This window comes from Psammomys obesus, unplaced genomic scaffold (genome assembly GCF_907164565.1).
Source record: "Psammomys obesus unplaced genomic scaffold, mPsaObe1.curated_primary_1811, whole genome shotgun sequence".
NCBI lineage: Eukaryota > Metazoa > Chordata > Mammalia > Rodentia > Muridae > Psammomys > Psammomys obesus.
In genome coordinates, this window is record NW_026587215.1 from 1,019,712 (window position 1) to 1,035,840 (window position 16,129).

The 16,129-nt window shown below is 55.5% G+C and overlaps 2 protein-coding genes across 3 annotated transcripts; one reads left to right on the forward strand and one right to left on the reverse strand.

Annotated features, from left to right (window-relative positions):
• The first annotated feature begins 953 nt into the window (after positions 1–953).
• Cdc42ep1 (CDC42 effector protein 1) lies at positions 954–9,333 on the forward strand. 2 transcript variants are annotated; one of them, XM_055602999.1, is made up of 3 exons: positions 954–1,075; positions 5,365–6,080; positions 7,660–9,333. In XM_055602999.1, the coding sequence occupies exons 2-3, from the start codon at positions 5,618–5,620 to the stop codon at positions 8,373–8,375; spliced, it is 1,179 nt and encodes a 392-aa protein (XP_055458974.1). In that variant the 5' UTR covers positions 954–1,075; positions 5,365–5,617; the 3' UTR covers positions 8,376–9,333. The 2 variants fall into 2 exon arrangements, with proteins under 2 accessions (XP_055458974.1, XP_055458975.1); XM_055603000.1 differs by lacking the exon at positions 954–1,075 and adding an exon at positions 4,644–4,709.
• On the reverse strand, positions 9,298–15,317 carry Lgals2 (galectin 2). Its single transcript, XM_055603001.1, has 4 exons — positions 15,236–15,317; positions 10,730–10,812; positions 9,703–9,862; positions 9,298–9,580 (listed from the first exon to the last, which is right to left on the reverse strand). Exons 1-4 carry the CDS (start codon positions 15,239–15,241, stop codon positions 9,437–9,439), a joined length of 393 nt encoding a protein of 130 aa, XP_055458976.1. The 5' UTR covers positions 15,242–15,317; the 3' UTR covers positions 9,298–9,436.
• Positions 15,318–16,129: the final 812 nt, after the last annotated feature.

Genomic DNA, 16,129 nt, shown 5'->3' on the forward strand with positions numbered 1-16,129 from the left:
TTTCTGTCTGTCCTCAGAGAGAGGAACTCAGAGGGTACAGCATGATGGAGGAGCCAGGATGTCTTCTCTCCTTGAGCATGGCTGGCTCCATGCATTCTTTGAAGTGTGTGTGTGGGTCTCACTAAAGGTTTCTAAGGTGTGACCTCATTTCAGCAACTCTCCTAGTAGCTTGAGCCGAGAACAGGAGATAAGGTAATATCAGATGTCTGGTTTGATAACTCCACTTTAGCAGATTTACACGTGTGTGTGTGTGTGTGTGTGTGTGTGTGTGTGTGTGTTTTAGAAACAAAACTTCCACCCTCTAGAAGAGCATGAAGCACTCTTAACCACTGAGGCTTCTCTCCAGCCCCATAGGGAAACTGAGGCACTGAAAGGCAAGGAAGGAACAAAGGCCATACCAGCTTTAGGGTTCATGACATTACGGCACACTACACCACACCTCTCTATGTGGTGGTATGCAGCGATGGCCTCTTCCCCGGAGGAGCTAAGTGTTCTGCAGGCACCCCACAGGGCTTGTATTAGGTGGCCAGGAATGGGAACTGGAGAAAAAGGGAAAGAGTGAACGGCCCACGCTTTTGAAAAATCCAACGTCTTCTGGCCAGTCCCGTCCTCTCCCTCCCCCTATCTCTCCCCAGCCCCTCCCCCTTCCCCCGCGCCCCGCTCCAAAAGAGAAAGGCTGGAGGCCCAGGATAGAGCTGTCAGTCCTGAACTCCCTGAGGTCAGCTGAGGTGCCATGGGCAGCAAAGAGTCCTAGTGGCCTCTTCTGGGACAGTCCCCGGGATGGGACGGAGCGAACATTCCCGAGGTCGCCCCGCCTAGGGGCGGCGGGCAAAGGGCCTGGTCTAGCCTGGCACCCCCGCCGCGCCCCTGCAGCCCTCGCGGCGTGGCCAGCCCGGGAGGGGGCGCGGCCGCCGCGGGCGGAGCAGGGGCGGAGGGAGGCCGCGGCCCGCCCCCGCCCCGGGAGCCGACCGCCGAGCCCGCGGCCAGGGCGGCGCAGACCGGCCCAGCGACTCTCCGGCTGCGCAGGGACGCGTCGGCGCGCCCGGCCCACGACCACCCGGCTCGGCCACACGAGGTAACCGCGGACGCGGGCCAGGGCAGTGCCCACCGTCCTGGGCGCGCGCGGGGCGCGCGGGGCGACCCGTGGAAGGCCGGGACGCTCAGACTTCTCGGGTGGTTTTGGCACGTTGCGAGAGGGCGCCGGGTACCGAGGATCGGAGGGCAGGACGGTATACCCGAGGGCGGGCAGAGGGCGAGCCCTGGGGCCGTCGGCACGCGTTCCTGCTCGGGCAGCGGAAGGGAAGGGACCCCAGGGCCTCTGGGCGACGCCAGCGCCAGAGCGGGAAGTTGGGGCGGGGGTGGCGGGGACGGGGACAGGGCACCCTGCCCCCTCCCCAGCTGCATTCCAAGCTGGAGCAGCGGATGAGGTCATCCCGTCCGGTTCCCTTCTGGCCACGGCAGCCGCTGCCCTCTGCCCGAGCCGGAGCGGAGCGAGAGGCTCCTCAAAGTCTCCCCTCCGAGGTCCCCAGAAGGGAATGTTTCCCGGTTGAAGTCTTTCCTGGACTTCCCATCCCAGCTCGTTCTGCTGCCTAGCTATTGCAAGACTCGCCAAGTTTGAAGGCCGTTTTCCAGACCGGGAAACTGAGGCCTGAGAGAGGACAGCGGTAGCGTGGAGGGCTGCTTAGTTTTAAACTTGGGGTGCTGAGGCAAGAAGGCGTTTTAGCCAGCCGGTAGTGTCACGCAGGTTAATCTCACCACTTGGGAAACTGAGGCAGGATGGTCACAAATTCGAGGTCAGCCTGGACTATGTAGCTAGCCTGTGTCAACAAACAAACAAACAAACCAACGTCCTTCGACTTTCCGAGTTGCACCTTAATGGCCCAAGGGCGTCTCTCTTATCCTACCCGCAGTGAGGTTCAGAGACCCTTCATCCAGGATGGTGGCAGACAGCATGCTACCCCCGTCTGGCCTCAGTTTCCCTGTCTTCCACCTCAGAGTGCTGGACTTAGAGGGGATATTGGTACCTGGAGGATTTTTTTTTTTCTAATCCCAAATGTCACAGGTTGGGGAAATTCTGAAGCAGCAAAATCCCACAGTCCAGTGTTGATGTCAAAGAGCTGTGCCCAGCGACCGCCCCCCTACCCGGGACCCCCTCCCTCCCCCTGCACCCCCACACCCCTAGCATACTGCCGGGAGGTGGGGCTCTGTGCACCTGTCTGAGGGCGTGTCTGGGTATTCCAAGGAGCGCCTGCTTGTGCCCCCTGGCCCTTTCCCACCAGCCTCTCTCACCCAGAGTCCTTCCTCGCTTCCACATCCACCCCTCTTGGCCTCTGGGTGAATGGACCCGGCCAACGCCCCAAAGCTCGTCCCTGTGGTCATTACTACTGAGGGCGCTCAGGCCACGTGCCCAGGTGGCCAGACCGCCCCACGGTAAATATAAGAGCTCTAGGGATAGGGATGCTTCGCTGTAGCCAATCAGGCCCTGATGGTAGATGCTGATGGGTAGAGCCAGGGCCCATTCCTTCCACTGGTAACTTCCCCATTCCAGCCAGTGTCACTCAGATGGTGAGGCAGTTCTGCCAGTGTTGGTAGAATGTGAGCAAACTCCAGGGTCCAGGCTGTGTTTTGTTCTGTGACCTAGGGCTCATTTTTCCCCGTGTAAAATGGGTGAAGTGAGCGTTTACAGGGGCTGGGTCTCCTGGGCCTGTGAGAAGACAGGTCCCCCGAATCTCAATACCCAGGGTAATGGGATGAACCTAAAGGCCGGCAATAGTCTGTGATTAGCACCAAGTGGCAAGAGGCTTCTTCCACCGAAGGGTGGCTGGAGTGAAAGAGGCCCCTTACTCAGGCCTGCCCTGCTCCGGGATAGGAGGACTGAGTTTCTGTATCTTCTGTCCCTTCCTCCCTTCTCTGGATCGAGGCTCTTCCTGCCTTCTTCGTAGGAAGACAGAAATAGTATCTGTAGGTGGGCCAGGACCTTTTGCTGCAGTAGATGGGCATAAGAGAACGCTATATCTATAGGTGCCCAGGGGCACTTGGGAGGTGGCTTCACCACAAGCTTGCTCAGAAGGTCAGGTGAGGGCAGGAGCCCCTCGCCCTGGAAGAAACTCAAAGTTAAGAGAATGGGGTTGGCGGGGGGGGGGGGGGAGGCCTCATCCACACGGCAGACACAGTTGACCGGTTTGCAGAGCGGACCCTGCCCTGCTCCACAGTTCCTTCCTCTGGACAGTAGTTCCTGCGGAGCTGAGAAAGCTGGCCAGCGTTTACCTGCCACAGGACGGTGACTGAGTCTGCTCCCTGGGCACGGCAGCCCTCTTTGGAGCCTGAGCCAGCCTTCCAGCCTTGAGGGGCTGGCTGTTGGAGACTCATCTGGTGACATCATGTCATTGGTCAGCCAACAGCCAGCGGAGTGCTTTATAACTTCAGCAAACATTCCACGAGGGCTTCTCAGTGCTGGGGGTGCCAGGGATAGGGATGATTCAGAAGCGCCACCTCCCCCCTCCCGCCCCCCAGCACCGGGGGAGGAGGAGCTAGGGTTGGGGGAGGATCCAGGAATGGGAAGGAAGAGAATGCAGTCCCCAAACAAAGCAAGCTTTGTCCAGTTCTCCTCTTTGTTTAATCTCGTTAGTTAACCTCTTTTGAATTTCAAATAACATTATAGAACGGCTGCATTGAGAATTTTTTTATGCCACTTGGAGGCGGCGGCTAGGGTTGAGAAAAAAAAAAAAAAAGGTTGAAACTCCGGTCTAGATCTTTATCAGCTGAGCAGGTGTGTGGAGGTGACTGGCCCAAGGTCACAGGGTGAGGACTCCCCAGCCTACTCAACCCCCTCAGAAGGTGGCGGGGGTGGTCCTGCGGCCTGAAGGTTATCTCAGCTGGTCACGTGCTAAGCGCCGGGAGGTGAGAGGCAGGAAAATCCAGGCGTAGCCCCACCCTCGGCGTGCTCAGGGAAACAAGACTGGGCCCCAAAAGCCGGCGAGGGCTTATGTGAGTCACAGGCCCCGAGTTCAAGTTTGGACTAGCTTTTTGATGGAAACTTGAGCAAGCGTGGCCCTCTCTGGGTCACAAAAAAACAGAGTTCAGACTACAGGATCCCAAATGCCCTCCAACCCCTTAGGGAAGGAGAGGAGAGGACACAGAAGGACCCTCTGAAAACGGGCAGGGCATCAGAGGAGGTAGGTGAGGATCAGGAAGGGCATTGGTACATAGAGAGTAGTTTTTGGCACCCACTGGGCTAATTTTTTTTTTTCATTAACACTTGTTCCCGAACACCAAGGCTCCTACGTCAACCTAACAAATGGATTTAAAAAAAAAAAAAAAAAATCCTGCAGGCCTTCTCAGAGCCTTGACTCTGCTCAAGCGTGCAGGAGCCGGCTGGAAAGAGCCACTTGTCACCGAAGGATCCCTTTTCCAGGAAGCACCTTGGAGGCGGAGGGTTCCGAGAAGCGCCAGTGCCGGCTGGCCGCGTGGCAGGCTGTGTACACAGCCGTTCACAAGATCTTGGCAGCGAACCTAGATCTGAACCCCCAGAGAACTGAAATAGGGCCGGCAAGAGGTTGGTTGTTGCCTAGGGCTCAAGGTCGCCGCGATGGGGCGCCCCGTTCCCCTGTTCCTCATGAGAAGCGACAGGCAAGGAAGTCACTCCAGTTTCTCCTCCGAGCTCTGGAGCGGCCAGCGGGTCTAGTGTCCGAGTTGCCCGGCTTGTGCAGGTTAGCCCCTTGGCACCTCACCCGCTGGCCTTACGTGGTGATCGCTCATTTTCTGCTTCACCGCTGCCCGCTGTAAACTCGGAGCAGAATGGAGCCTTTGTGCCAGCCCGTGGCACTTGGGCGTCCACACTTCTGGTCGCTGTTGCCATCCACTCTGCCCGTTCTCAAACTCTGGCGTGCACGTGTGTGTGGGTGCATATGCCCGTGATCTCACATATGGACGCCAGAGGAGGACACTGCATGCCCTGTTCTGTCCCTGGAGACGCAGTCACTCGCTGAACCTGAAACTTGTGTTTTGTTATTGTTGTTGTCTTTTCTCTTAGCCAGACTCCCCATAATCCTCCTGTCTCCATCCCTCTCCTTCCGAACACTGGGTTTACAGGTGCGTGTGCCTATGCACGACTTTTACATGGTGTTGGGGAGCCAAGCTCAGGTCGTTGCGCTTGCTCAGTAAGCACCGGGCAGCCATCCACCCCGGCTCCCTCTTGAACTGCCTACACAGAATTCTGCGGGTCCTCCTTTGAGCCTGGCTGGCTCTCATCAAGGATATGTGTGTTTGGAAGTAGCCTCATTTGTTCTCTTGGGTGGCCAGTGTTTGGACTGGCATTTCCTCTTCTGCCCGCCATGCCGCAATGCTGTCTCTCTGCCCTTCCAGGTCTCCACCCTCTTTTCAGGCCCCTCTCCTGCCCGCTCTGATCATCAGCCTCACCGGGACTTCTAGGAGGGAGAAGCAACAGATTCCCTCATCCTGAATACGGGGAACAGCGCCCTGATAGTCAAGGGTTCGCCTCAGCTCTGCCGTCTTGGTGGAGAGAAAGGGCCTGAGAAGGGTCCCCCCTCCAGCCCAGCCTGCCATCTTCCCTGGCCCCAGACGGGCATGGACCAACAGTTGTGAGCAACCAAATCTGATGCCCGGCCCCCAGGGGGGCACAGGAGCCCCCACCATGAGCCTGGGCAAGCTGTCTCCTGTGGGCTGGGTGTCCAGTTCCCACGGAAAGAGGCGGCTGACAGCGGACATGATCAGCCCCCCACTTGGGGACTTCCGTCACACCATGCACGTGGGCCGTGGCGGGGATGTCTTCGGTGATACCTCCTTCCTCAGCAACCATGGAGGCCGCTCAGGAAACACCCACCGCTCGCCCCGCAGTTTCCTGGCTAGGAAACTCCAGCAGGTGCGCAGAGCCGGGGTCCCACCTCGAAGAATGGCTTCTCCGACTGCGCCCTCACCCGCTCCACCCGCCATCTCACCCATCATCAAGAATGCCATCTCCCTGCCCCAGCTCAACCAGGCCACCTACGACAGCCTGGTGGTGGGCAAACTCAGCTTTGACAGCAGTCCTGCCAGCTCCACGGACGGCCGTTCCGGTTATGGTGAGGGCCCGAGTTCACGGTCTCTTTGTCATTGTTGAGATTCAAGCCCTCAGAGAGGTTCCGGGTTTCTGCCAGGCCTCCACATCAGCCTCTCACACAGCTGTTCCATCTCCCAGTGGAGGAAGTCTGACCCCAACCTAGGCTGAGGCTGAGGGGGGTCAGGGAGGTGGGGTGTCAGCCTGCTTAGGCCTCATAACATGGAGACGGACAGAAATGGAGTTTGTGGGGGCGCACGCCTTCAGTCCCAGTAAGCGGTAGGTAGAGGCAGGTGCATCTCTGAGTTGGAGGCCGGCCTGGTGTGCCCAGTAAGTTCTAGGACAGCCAGGGCTACACAGAGAGATCCTGTCTCGAAGGGAAAACATAAAAAGAAATGGAGTTTAGGCTCTAGCAGCCCTCTACCTCACTCTGTGACTCAGCCAGGCCTTTACCATCTCTGGGCTCAGTGGCCAGTCTACCCCTTCCTGTCTTCTAACATTAAGCAAGCTCCCCCACCCCACCCCACCCCACCTCGGTGTCAGAGGGTACCAAGAGGAGGCTCTGAGCCAACTCGTGTTTCTAGTCCTTGTTCTTCTCACTGAACTAAGCCCATGGACCTCTGAGCTCCAGTCTTCACCTGTGTGAATCCCTTAGTCTCTTTGCTAAGATTCAGTAGAGTCATGAAGTCAGTCTAATGTACATAATGAGTTCCAGGACACCCTGAGTTAACATTTTGAGACCCTGTCTCTAAAAGCAAAACAAAGCAAAGATTGAAGTCATAAAGGCACTAGGCGGCCTTGTACCAGGTGCTTGGGCAGAAGCTGTTATTTGAACAAAGAAAGGCTCCTGTAACTCTGTAACTTGGCAAATTGACTCAGGTGTGAATGCCACCTTGGCCTTGGCAGGCTAGTTCAGGAGGGGCCCGTTGGTTACTGCTGCCCCCTCGTGGTCATGTTTTGCATTACAGTCTTGCAGCTCTATAGGTCCTGGAAGCCAAGGTTGGGCTGGAGAGCATGTATCTGTCCTGAGAGTCTGTGATTTCTCTGTTCAAGTCCTGGCTTCTGGTTCTTTCCTGTGACCACAGGTCAACTCACATGCTATGGGTTCACCTACAGCCATCAGTCAGGGTCAGAGAGAGAACCGGGAGCTATGGCCAACTCCGAGCCAGGGACTGGTTGTCAAGATTCAAGCTGCAGGCATAGTCCCACCCTGACAGAATAGCTTTGGGTGATGATGTCTGTCTCGTTCCAAACTGAGCTTGAATTTGTATTACCTCTTCCCCAAGCGGGGTTAGTTTCAGAGAGCACAGAAGGCCGTGGGGTCCTTACATTAGAAAAGCAGGAGAGCTGGGCGGTGGTTGGTGCATGCCTTTGATCTCTGTGAGTTTGAGGCCAGCCTGGTCTACAAGGTGAGGCCAAGACAGCCAAGGCTACACCAAGAAACCTTGTCTCGAAAACCTAGAAGAAGAAAAGAAAAGCAGGCAAAATGGAGGCCGGCAAGGGGTACAGCTTTCCAACCACAGCATAGGTCAGGGTTGCCCTGGCTCTTGGTCTCCAACAAGAGGCTAGGGACCCCAGCCCTGACCTCCTGATTCCTTTTCTAGGCCTGGATTCTGGGTTCTGCACCATCTCGAGACTGCCACGTGTGGAAAAGCACGGCAACCGTGACCACGACCATGACCACGCTCCAGACCGGGAGCAGAGTTCTTTCCTCTCTGAGCCTAACCCTAACCCCGAGCTTCGACGCTCCGACTCGCTCTTGTCCTTCCGTTTCGACCTTGACCTTGGGCCCTCACTCCTCAGTGAGCTGCTAGGGGTCATGAGCCTTTCAGAAGCCCAGGCAGCTGAGACCCCCGCCCCTACAGCCAGCTCTCCTCCCCCTGCAGCAACCCTTCCTGTCCCTGCAGCAACCCCCCCTGCCCCTGCAGCAAACCCCCCTGCCCATGCCATAACCACCCCAGACACTGTGACAAGCCCGCCATCCCGTGGACATTTTCCCAACGGGGTGACTGCTGTGCTGGGCCCTGTATCTGAGGTCAAGCCCAGTCCTGTGGGAGAGGGTCCCCAGGTGCCCCCCAACGTGGCATTTGGCAGGCGTGGAGACAGCTGGGGGGCCAGCCGGGCCAGCCGCCACTACACTGAGATGGATGCCCGGCGGGAGCTGGCGGGGGTGCTACCCCAAGTCCACGGCTCATGGGAGAGCCTGAATGAAGACTGGAGTGGCGCTCCGGCCAGCGGCAGGACCCCTGTGCCCAGCACGGTGCAGATCAATGCCTTCGAATTCGCTGACGCTGAGGAGGAGGATGAGGTCAAGGTGTGAGGAACCAGGCCTGGGCTTCAGGTCCTGCCAGCCTCAGGACTTAGAGAGCAGAGGGGTCTGAGTTCGCCCACACCTCTCGAAACAACTACATTCTGCTTGCGCGGGCGGCTGCCCCGTCCCCAAGTCCTCCTATGTGAGGCAGAAGCATGGGTGAAGGGTCCCTGCTGACCTCACCCAGCTCCCTCCATGGCCTCTAGGCCCTCTAGCTCTTCAGTCACACCCTATGCCACCCCCCACCCCACCCCCGTGGCCTCACAGTGTGGCCTTTGTGCCCCAAGGATGCTTCCCTGGTGGGGGTGGGGCAACACAGGGCCATTGTCTATGCGTGGGACTGCCAGCCCCTGCTCACTTAAGAGCCGCCCCAGAAGGCCACCACTGTGTTCTCCACAGTCCCATTGCCGGCTCCTCTTAGTTCCCAGAGGAAGGTCAGGCGTGACCTTGCCGGTAGACTCCATCTCATGCGCACCCCAAACCCGCCTCTTGGGCCTGACAGTAAAAGCTTTTCTGTTAAGGGCTATCTGTCCAGGCAGCCAAGAAACAGGCCTCAACCCGCGCTGAGGTGTGCGGACCCCTCCTGGGAGTCTGGAGAGTTGAGGACCCCCTTCCACCATACACCCTGCCCCCCCCCCCCCCCAGCAAGGAGAGGGGGACCAGACGAGGTAATGAGTGACCAGCCTGGAATGTTCAAACGATAAGAGGCCCAGGTGGGACCCTTATCTGCAGTTCCTGGAACACCCTGGCCCCAGGTGCCTGGAACCAGTATCTGCCCCATAATGCCATGGGGCAGCTTGGCAGGTGCTCAGATCACCGGGAGGGAGACACCTCCCAGCCTCTCCTCTTGGCAGTACCGTACCCTGTGCCTCAGTTTCCTCCCTGGCATCACGGACTGGGGAGCATTAACATGCATGGACAGTGCTAACAGTTCTCGCTGTGGAAATAATAAATGTGGATTCTTTTATTTGACCTTGACCTTGGGGGTGGGGTTCGTCAGAAGGGCAGAAGCTTCGGGGGAGGGTACAGGGAGGGCTGGTCCCTGGGGCTATGGCCTCCTGAGAAGATGCTCACTCAAGCTTGAAGGAGGAGATGTGGAGCCCGTCCATGCTTAGGTAGGGCAGGTGGTTGTGGCCCAGCCTGTTGGGGAAGGTCAGCACATGTCCATCAGGCAGAGTCACCTTGAACTTTTTATCCTTGAAGGCCACAGTGAACTGCAGGGAGAGGGAGCATGTCAGTAGGGCCAGGGGAGCCTGGGAAAGGTCCTGATGGTGCCTGGTAGCGTTCCCCCACCCCCACCCCGTGTCCCGGCAGGAAAGCCACGGTTTGGGCTCACCTTGACCTCTGCTCCTGGACTGAAGCACATGTGATTGTCTCGTTGCTCTTGTCCCCAGCTGCTGCCATCGAAGCTGTTGCAGACAATGGTGGATTCGTTGAAGCGAGGGTTAAAATGCAGGTTCAGCGTGTCTTTCCCCTGGCCCAGGTTAATGGTGAATCTGTAGGGAGGAGGGACAGGACGACGGCTTAGGGCAGGGGGCTTTGGTTGACCACAAGCCGGAAGAGTAAGTGACAATGTTGTCACTGAGAGCTGTGTCCGGCTCTGCACTGTAGTGATGTGCAGGCTGTCAACAGGGTAATTCACAGTGGTGCCTTCAGGGATTAGGGTTGTCAGTCCGGGGGAGGCAGCTGAAGGAGTGTCACCAGAGGGATACAGGCGGGGGGGGGGGGGGGGGGTATATGGTTTGACAGGATCACTAGAGGGCCTGGGTTAGACAGTAAGCATCCTTGATAGTAGATCCTGGGGGTGGGATTCCGTCATGGTGATGAGGGTTCTCAGACCAGACATGTCTGTCTGCATGTTTCTGCAAACGAGGGACCTGGGGAGGAAAGAAGGGCTTTTTTCTCTTAGCTCCTACTGTGTGTGTCTGCCCACCTCTTTCCTGACTCACGGTGGCTATAGGTTTGTCTCAAGAAATGCTGTCATCCCGCTATATGCCTGTCAACCTAGTGCTCAGGTAAAGAAAACAAGTGAGGCCTCTGCTGCCCCCTGGTGGCTGCTTCTGGTTACAGTCACATGGCCTGATGGATTGGCGTCCCAGAGGGCTTCGATACAGGCTTCAGACCTGCCACGCCAGGCAGAGCGCCATCCTTCTCCATCTGCCCCTTTAGTGGCAATTGAGGCGAGGAACAGAGAGCACGGTTTCAGTTCGGACCTTGCGAAGGTTCCTAACCCAAAGCCTAGATGCAAGGGTTGCTCCTGGTAGGAGCCACTTGGGGGTGTGGTAAGGACCATAGGAAAAGAGTCAGCCACCTCCTGCCATTTTGAGGGTCCTGGCCCTCAGCCCTACCCACGCCTTGCTTACCGGTCAACATTTGTTTGGATCTTGCCTTTAATCTTCAGGACCATCCCCGATTTCATGTTCAGGTTTGTGACCTCGAATTGGTCCTGGAGCAACAGAAGAACACTCTGTTCTTAAGAGAGCCCACAAGGAACCATGAGAGGGACCCATCGCCCCGCTGCCGTCTCCCACCATCCTGGATGACCCCGTTAGCTGCCCTCACGGAGACCGCAGCGCTCTGACTCAGGCTTCCCAGAGTCCTCATAGCCTCTGCTTGGCGCTCCTCCACCCCACAACCCAATGAGAGAATGGCCAGGACCAGAGGTTCACAGAACGGACAGCCTGACCCCTGCTGGTGATGCAGAGTGTTCAAGTTACACACTGCTCTCCCTCCTCAGACCCAAACCACCAACGAAAAAGCAGAAACGACCAAGTCAGGCTGGGCGTGGCGACGGCTCATGCCTTTGATCCCAGCACTTGGGAGGCAGAGGCAGGCGGATCTCTGTGAGTGTGTGAGGTCATCCTGAACTACTGGCAAGTTCCAGGCCAGCCAGAGCTCCACGGTAAACCCCGTGTCAACAAAGAAACAAACAAAAACAACAGAATACAATGCTGTGATGCATGCCTACAGTCGCAGTGTGAATCAAGGGGCGTCCCTGGGACTCTCCGACCAGGCAAGCAAGCCTAATCGACTAATTTTAAGCAGCAGACTACTGAGAGACCTTGTCTCAAAGGAAGTAGATAACATTCCAGGGGCGGAGGGAGGCAGCATTCCCTGGGGGGTGACAGCTAAGTCATACACATACACCAAAAAAGGTGTGTGGGAGAATAATCAGAATATATTATGTGCAAGTATAAAATTGTCAGATAAGAGAATTCATTTATAAATGGGATGTGGCTAAGCGGTAGAGCGCTTGCCTAGTGTGTGTAAAGAGCCAGGTTTCCAAACCCAGGCCTTAAAACACACACACAAAAGCGTTTGCTGAGTGTCCAGGGTATGGCATGTGTTGAGGGAGACTCCGAGATCAACGGCGCCGGCCTTCAAGCAGGTTGCAGGAAGTTCAGCGTCTGGTTAGTGAGGCCCAAGAGCAAGGCCTGACCCAGGTGGCAGAAATAAGGATAGCCGCCCCTGTTTTAGCTAACTATCCCTCCGCCCCTGCTTTCACACAGGGCATTAGCAGTAACCGGGCTTTTTGACAGCTGACTACTCTTCTGCCATCTTTGGCGGTTAAAAGGGTAAGTGTTGAGGCTGAGTTTTCAAGGCCCACCGCTTGGAAATGTGGATCTTTCACACTCACATTCGTGACCAGAGGGTGACAGCCGAGCTGAGCAGCTCTTAGGGGCAGCATTTCTTCATTATTGACTTCTCTGTCTGGTTTCTTGTTGTTATTTTATGTGTATGAATATTTTGCCTGCATGGATGTCCATGCACCATCTGCATGCCCCGGTGCCTCCAAAGGTCAGCAGAGGACGTTAGGTGTCCCTGGAACCAGAGCCACGGGAAGGTTGTGAGCTGACAGAAGGTGCTAAGAATGGAACCTGAGTCCTCTGAAGGAGCAGCCAGTGCTCTTAACAGCCGAGCCACCTCTCCAGCCCCTTGACTTGTTTTGTTTCCTTGACAAGCATCACCAAGGATTCCTGAATCAACTCCCCTGTGTGGGTGGAGTGGAGGAGACTGGGGGCCAAAGCACAGCTGTGGGAAGATTGTCCTTTCTCACTACAAAGAAGGATGGAGAATGGCCGATCGACATGCAAGGAAGGCATGGCACCTGCCCAGATACCCCCAGACTGGCTTTGAACTTGGGATTCCCCTACCTTGACCTCCTGAGTGCTTGGATTATAGGCATGAGCCATGGAGCAGAGCTGAGGGCGTTTATTTAAAATAAAGGGTAGCGGTGGTGGTGCACGCCTTTAATCCCAGCAATCGGAAGGCAAAGACAGGCGAATCTCTGGGAATCCAAGGCCGTCCTGGTCTACAGAAAGAGTCCCAGGACAGCCAGGGCTGTTCAACAGAGAAACCCTACCTAGACTAGAAAGAAAGAAAGAAAGAAAGAAAGAAAGAAAGAAAGAAAGAAAGAAAGAAAGAAAGAGAGAAAGAAAGAGAGAAAGAGAAAGAAAGAAAGAAAAAGAGAAAAAGAAAGAGAAAGAAACATTCAGGCTAGGAGTGGAAGCTCTGAGAACAGAGACATGCCAGCTTCAGTGACAAGCACTTCAGAGCAGGGTCCTGGGCCTGTTCCTAGGGAATGAGGTAGGTCAGGTCTCTATTTGAAGCATCCTGTGTGCTGTGAGGTGGCTCCCGGATTCCCTGGCCTCTCCTCACCAGAACCTAGCAGTCTTTCCTAGACTGCCTCAATGAAAATATGTCCAAAGGGACAGCTCGCCAAAAATCCAATGGGACAGCTCACCATGTTCCGGGAGCAAAGAGATCTGGAGGTGGGAAGTGAAGCAGCTCCCTGTAGCTACTCTGGGTTTAGTCAGACTGACTGACCTCTACTTTCTTCAGGCTCTTGGCGGCAGAACTACCCCAGGGCCATGAGTTCATCCTGAAAGGACAACCCACAGTTTCTCCCTATGGAGCACAGGCCTGAATATGTGAGAGTCAGGTACATTCTCACTGTGTATGCATAGCCAGCCCCCAGCCACCAGTAAAAGGTGTCATCCACCCTACCCTGGCTTCCTGGGCAGGTGGAATGAGCAACGGGATTAGGGTGGGGAGAAGCGCCCCATCTTTACACCCGTGCCTCCTGGCTAAAACAGAAGAACTGGAGTCCTTGAGGCTGGGATTGAAGGCTGCCACAGGGCTAGGGTACAGAGAAGGCCAGAGTTGAAGGTATGTTTGTGTAAATAGGGTCTCTGACACTTGGGAGCATGTCCAGGCCCAGTCTTGTCCCCACTCAACCAAGCCTAAGACCAGAGAGATAGGAGGCAAAGTCAGGTGGGAGATGGGGCAGTTCGCAGGTGTTAGGGCTGATAGGAGAGGGAAGGACCGCGTCCCAGTTCTACCTTTAGCTGGCCAAGTGACTGGGCCAGCCTTACCCCTTTAGGCCTGGGTTCCCCACTGATGAGGGCATTATCTGAAAGGAGAAAGAAGAAAGCAAAGGAGTGGCGAGACAGTCAAAATAGAGAAGGCCAAGGGTGTGTCTGAGTCACAAAAGATCTCCCTGAGTGGCAGGGCCAAGGGTCCAGCTATCCCTTCCAGCACCGACACCCTGTCACAGGGACACCCTGCACACTGCCTACACTGGCTGGGATAGTGTCATTCACCAAATACACCCCGCCCCTGGCATATGCCTCCTTGGAAACAGGGTCTTGGCACCACAAAACATGTGACGGTATTTGTTCAGGATAGACCCTAAATCCGCTGTAACTGATGTCCTAAATTCAAAAGAAAGGGAACTGGACCAGAGGGATGGCTCAGCGCTTAAGAAAACTTGCTGCTCTTAAAGATGGGTTTAGTTCTCAGTACCCACACGGTGACTCATAACCATTTATAATTTCAGTTTCTGAGGATCCCATGCCTTTGTCCAACCTCTGTGAGCATCAGGAATGCACACAGTATGCACGCGCGCACATACACACACACACACACACACACACACACACACCTCTGTGTGCAGGCAAAACACTTAGAAAATAGTTTGTTTTTATGTTTTTAAGGAGGAAATAGTATTTTTTAATATTAAAGAAGGAGGACACTGGGGCACAGAAACACCCCCCCCCAAGGGAAGGGGGTAAAACCCGTAGTTACCAAGCTTCTGGAGGAAGGACCTATGGATGCCGAGCACCCACAGGAAACTGGAGTAGATAAGTAAAGTGCCTCCCTAGAGAGTGCCAGGCCCTGCCCACCCTGGATTTCAGGCTCGGCCAGGACTTGGCTGTGGTGGTGAGCTCCCTGTTTTGAAGCGGGTTTTCCCACCAGCCCTAGGAATTGAACTTACCATCTAGACCCCAGAGAGTGCCATGCAGTCCCCATCCCATGGGCGTCAGGGAGACCAGGCCCCTGGGGGAGGGGCATCACCTTGTCCAAAGTCATACCACAAGCCACAGAGGAACCAGATCGGAACACAGGCTCTTGAAGAGAGTGCAACACCCTTAATTTGTGGATGGCGGCCTCCTGTTACTTCATCTTGAGACTCAGTTTCTCTCCCTTCCTCCTTTCCTCCCTCTGCCTTCTTTCTTTCTTTCTTTTTTTTTTTTTTTTGAGACAGGGTCTCAGTATGTAGCTGGAACTCACAAAGCAGCCCAGGCTGGCCTCAAACTCAGAGCTCCACCTGCCTCTGGCCCTTGAGTGCTGGGCTTGCAGGTTGCACCACTATCGGGAACTCACAGAGATCCTCCTGCCTCTACCTCCCAGTTGCTGGGATTAGAGGCATACACCACCATGCCCGGCAACCCAGCTTTCTTTAGATGCTCATGGAGAAGGTGAGACCAAGAGAAGGGCAGCAATAAGGGGCTCCCAAGACACCCCAACCCAACCCACCCACTCAAGCAAAGACAAATTCGTGGAGGGAAGTGACCCAGCATCCTCACCGCCATGGTGACAGCTCGAGGTCACAGCTCTCCCAGGCGCTCCCAGAAGCTTCTGCTCAAGGCATCACCTCTCAGTCAGGCTTATATCCCAGAATATTACAAAATTAACTACTCCAAGGCCATAAATAAGGACTTTGGACCTTGATTCCCTAATATCTCCTGGCCTGCTTCTGCAGGTACCCAGCAAAGAGGAAGACAGCTCCTCGCTCAGCTCAGCCTGCCTCCTGCTCCTGAGCATCCTCCTGGCCGGCCTCCAATCCCTACCAGCCTCCGTGGTCAAGACTCCACAAAGCCCAGGGGAGGAGGCCCTAGTGCCACCCCCACACAAACCACAAACACCCAGAGCTTGGCAGGCCACCCAACCTCCCCTCTGAGCCCAGCTCCTACAACCACAAAAAGACAGGCTGGCTCAGTAAAAAATATGTCCAAGCTTCTAATTTTCAATGATGTCGTGAGTCATTCGAAGACTTTTTTTTTTCCTTTTCTCATCCATTCTTTTTCTGATTGTACACATAATTTGTTTCTTCTTTGTGAAACAGAAGCTGTTTAGCCTAGGCTAGCCTTAGGCTCTCTATCCACCTGCTTCTGCCCCAAGTACTGGGATTAGAGGCAGGAACCACAGATGCACATATGTGTTTTAAAACATGGTACATGGTAGCGTCAGAGAAACATCTGGGGCCAGTGAGATGGCTCAGCAGATAAAGAGGCTTGCTGCCAAGGCTACCCATCCGGGCTAGCGTCCCGGAGCTCGCATGATGGAAGGAAAGAAGCAATTCTTGCAAATTGTCCCCTCTGACCTCCTCACATGTACCATTGCACACAGGCACACACACAAAAAGTATAATTTTAAAAGCTTAAAAACAGCAGAAGGAAGAGGAAACCAAAACCAGAGCA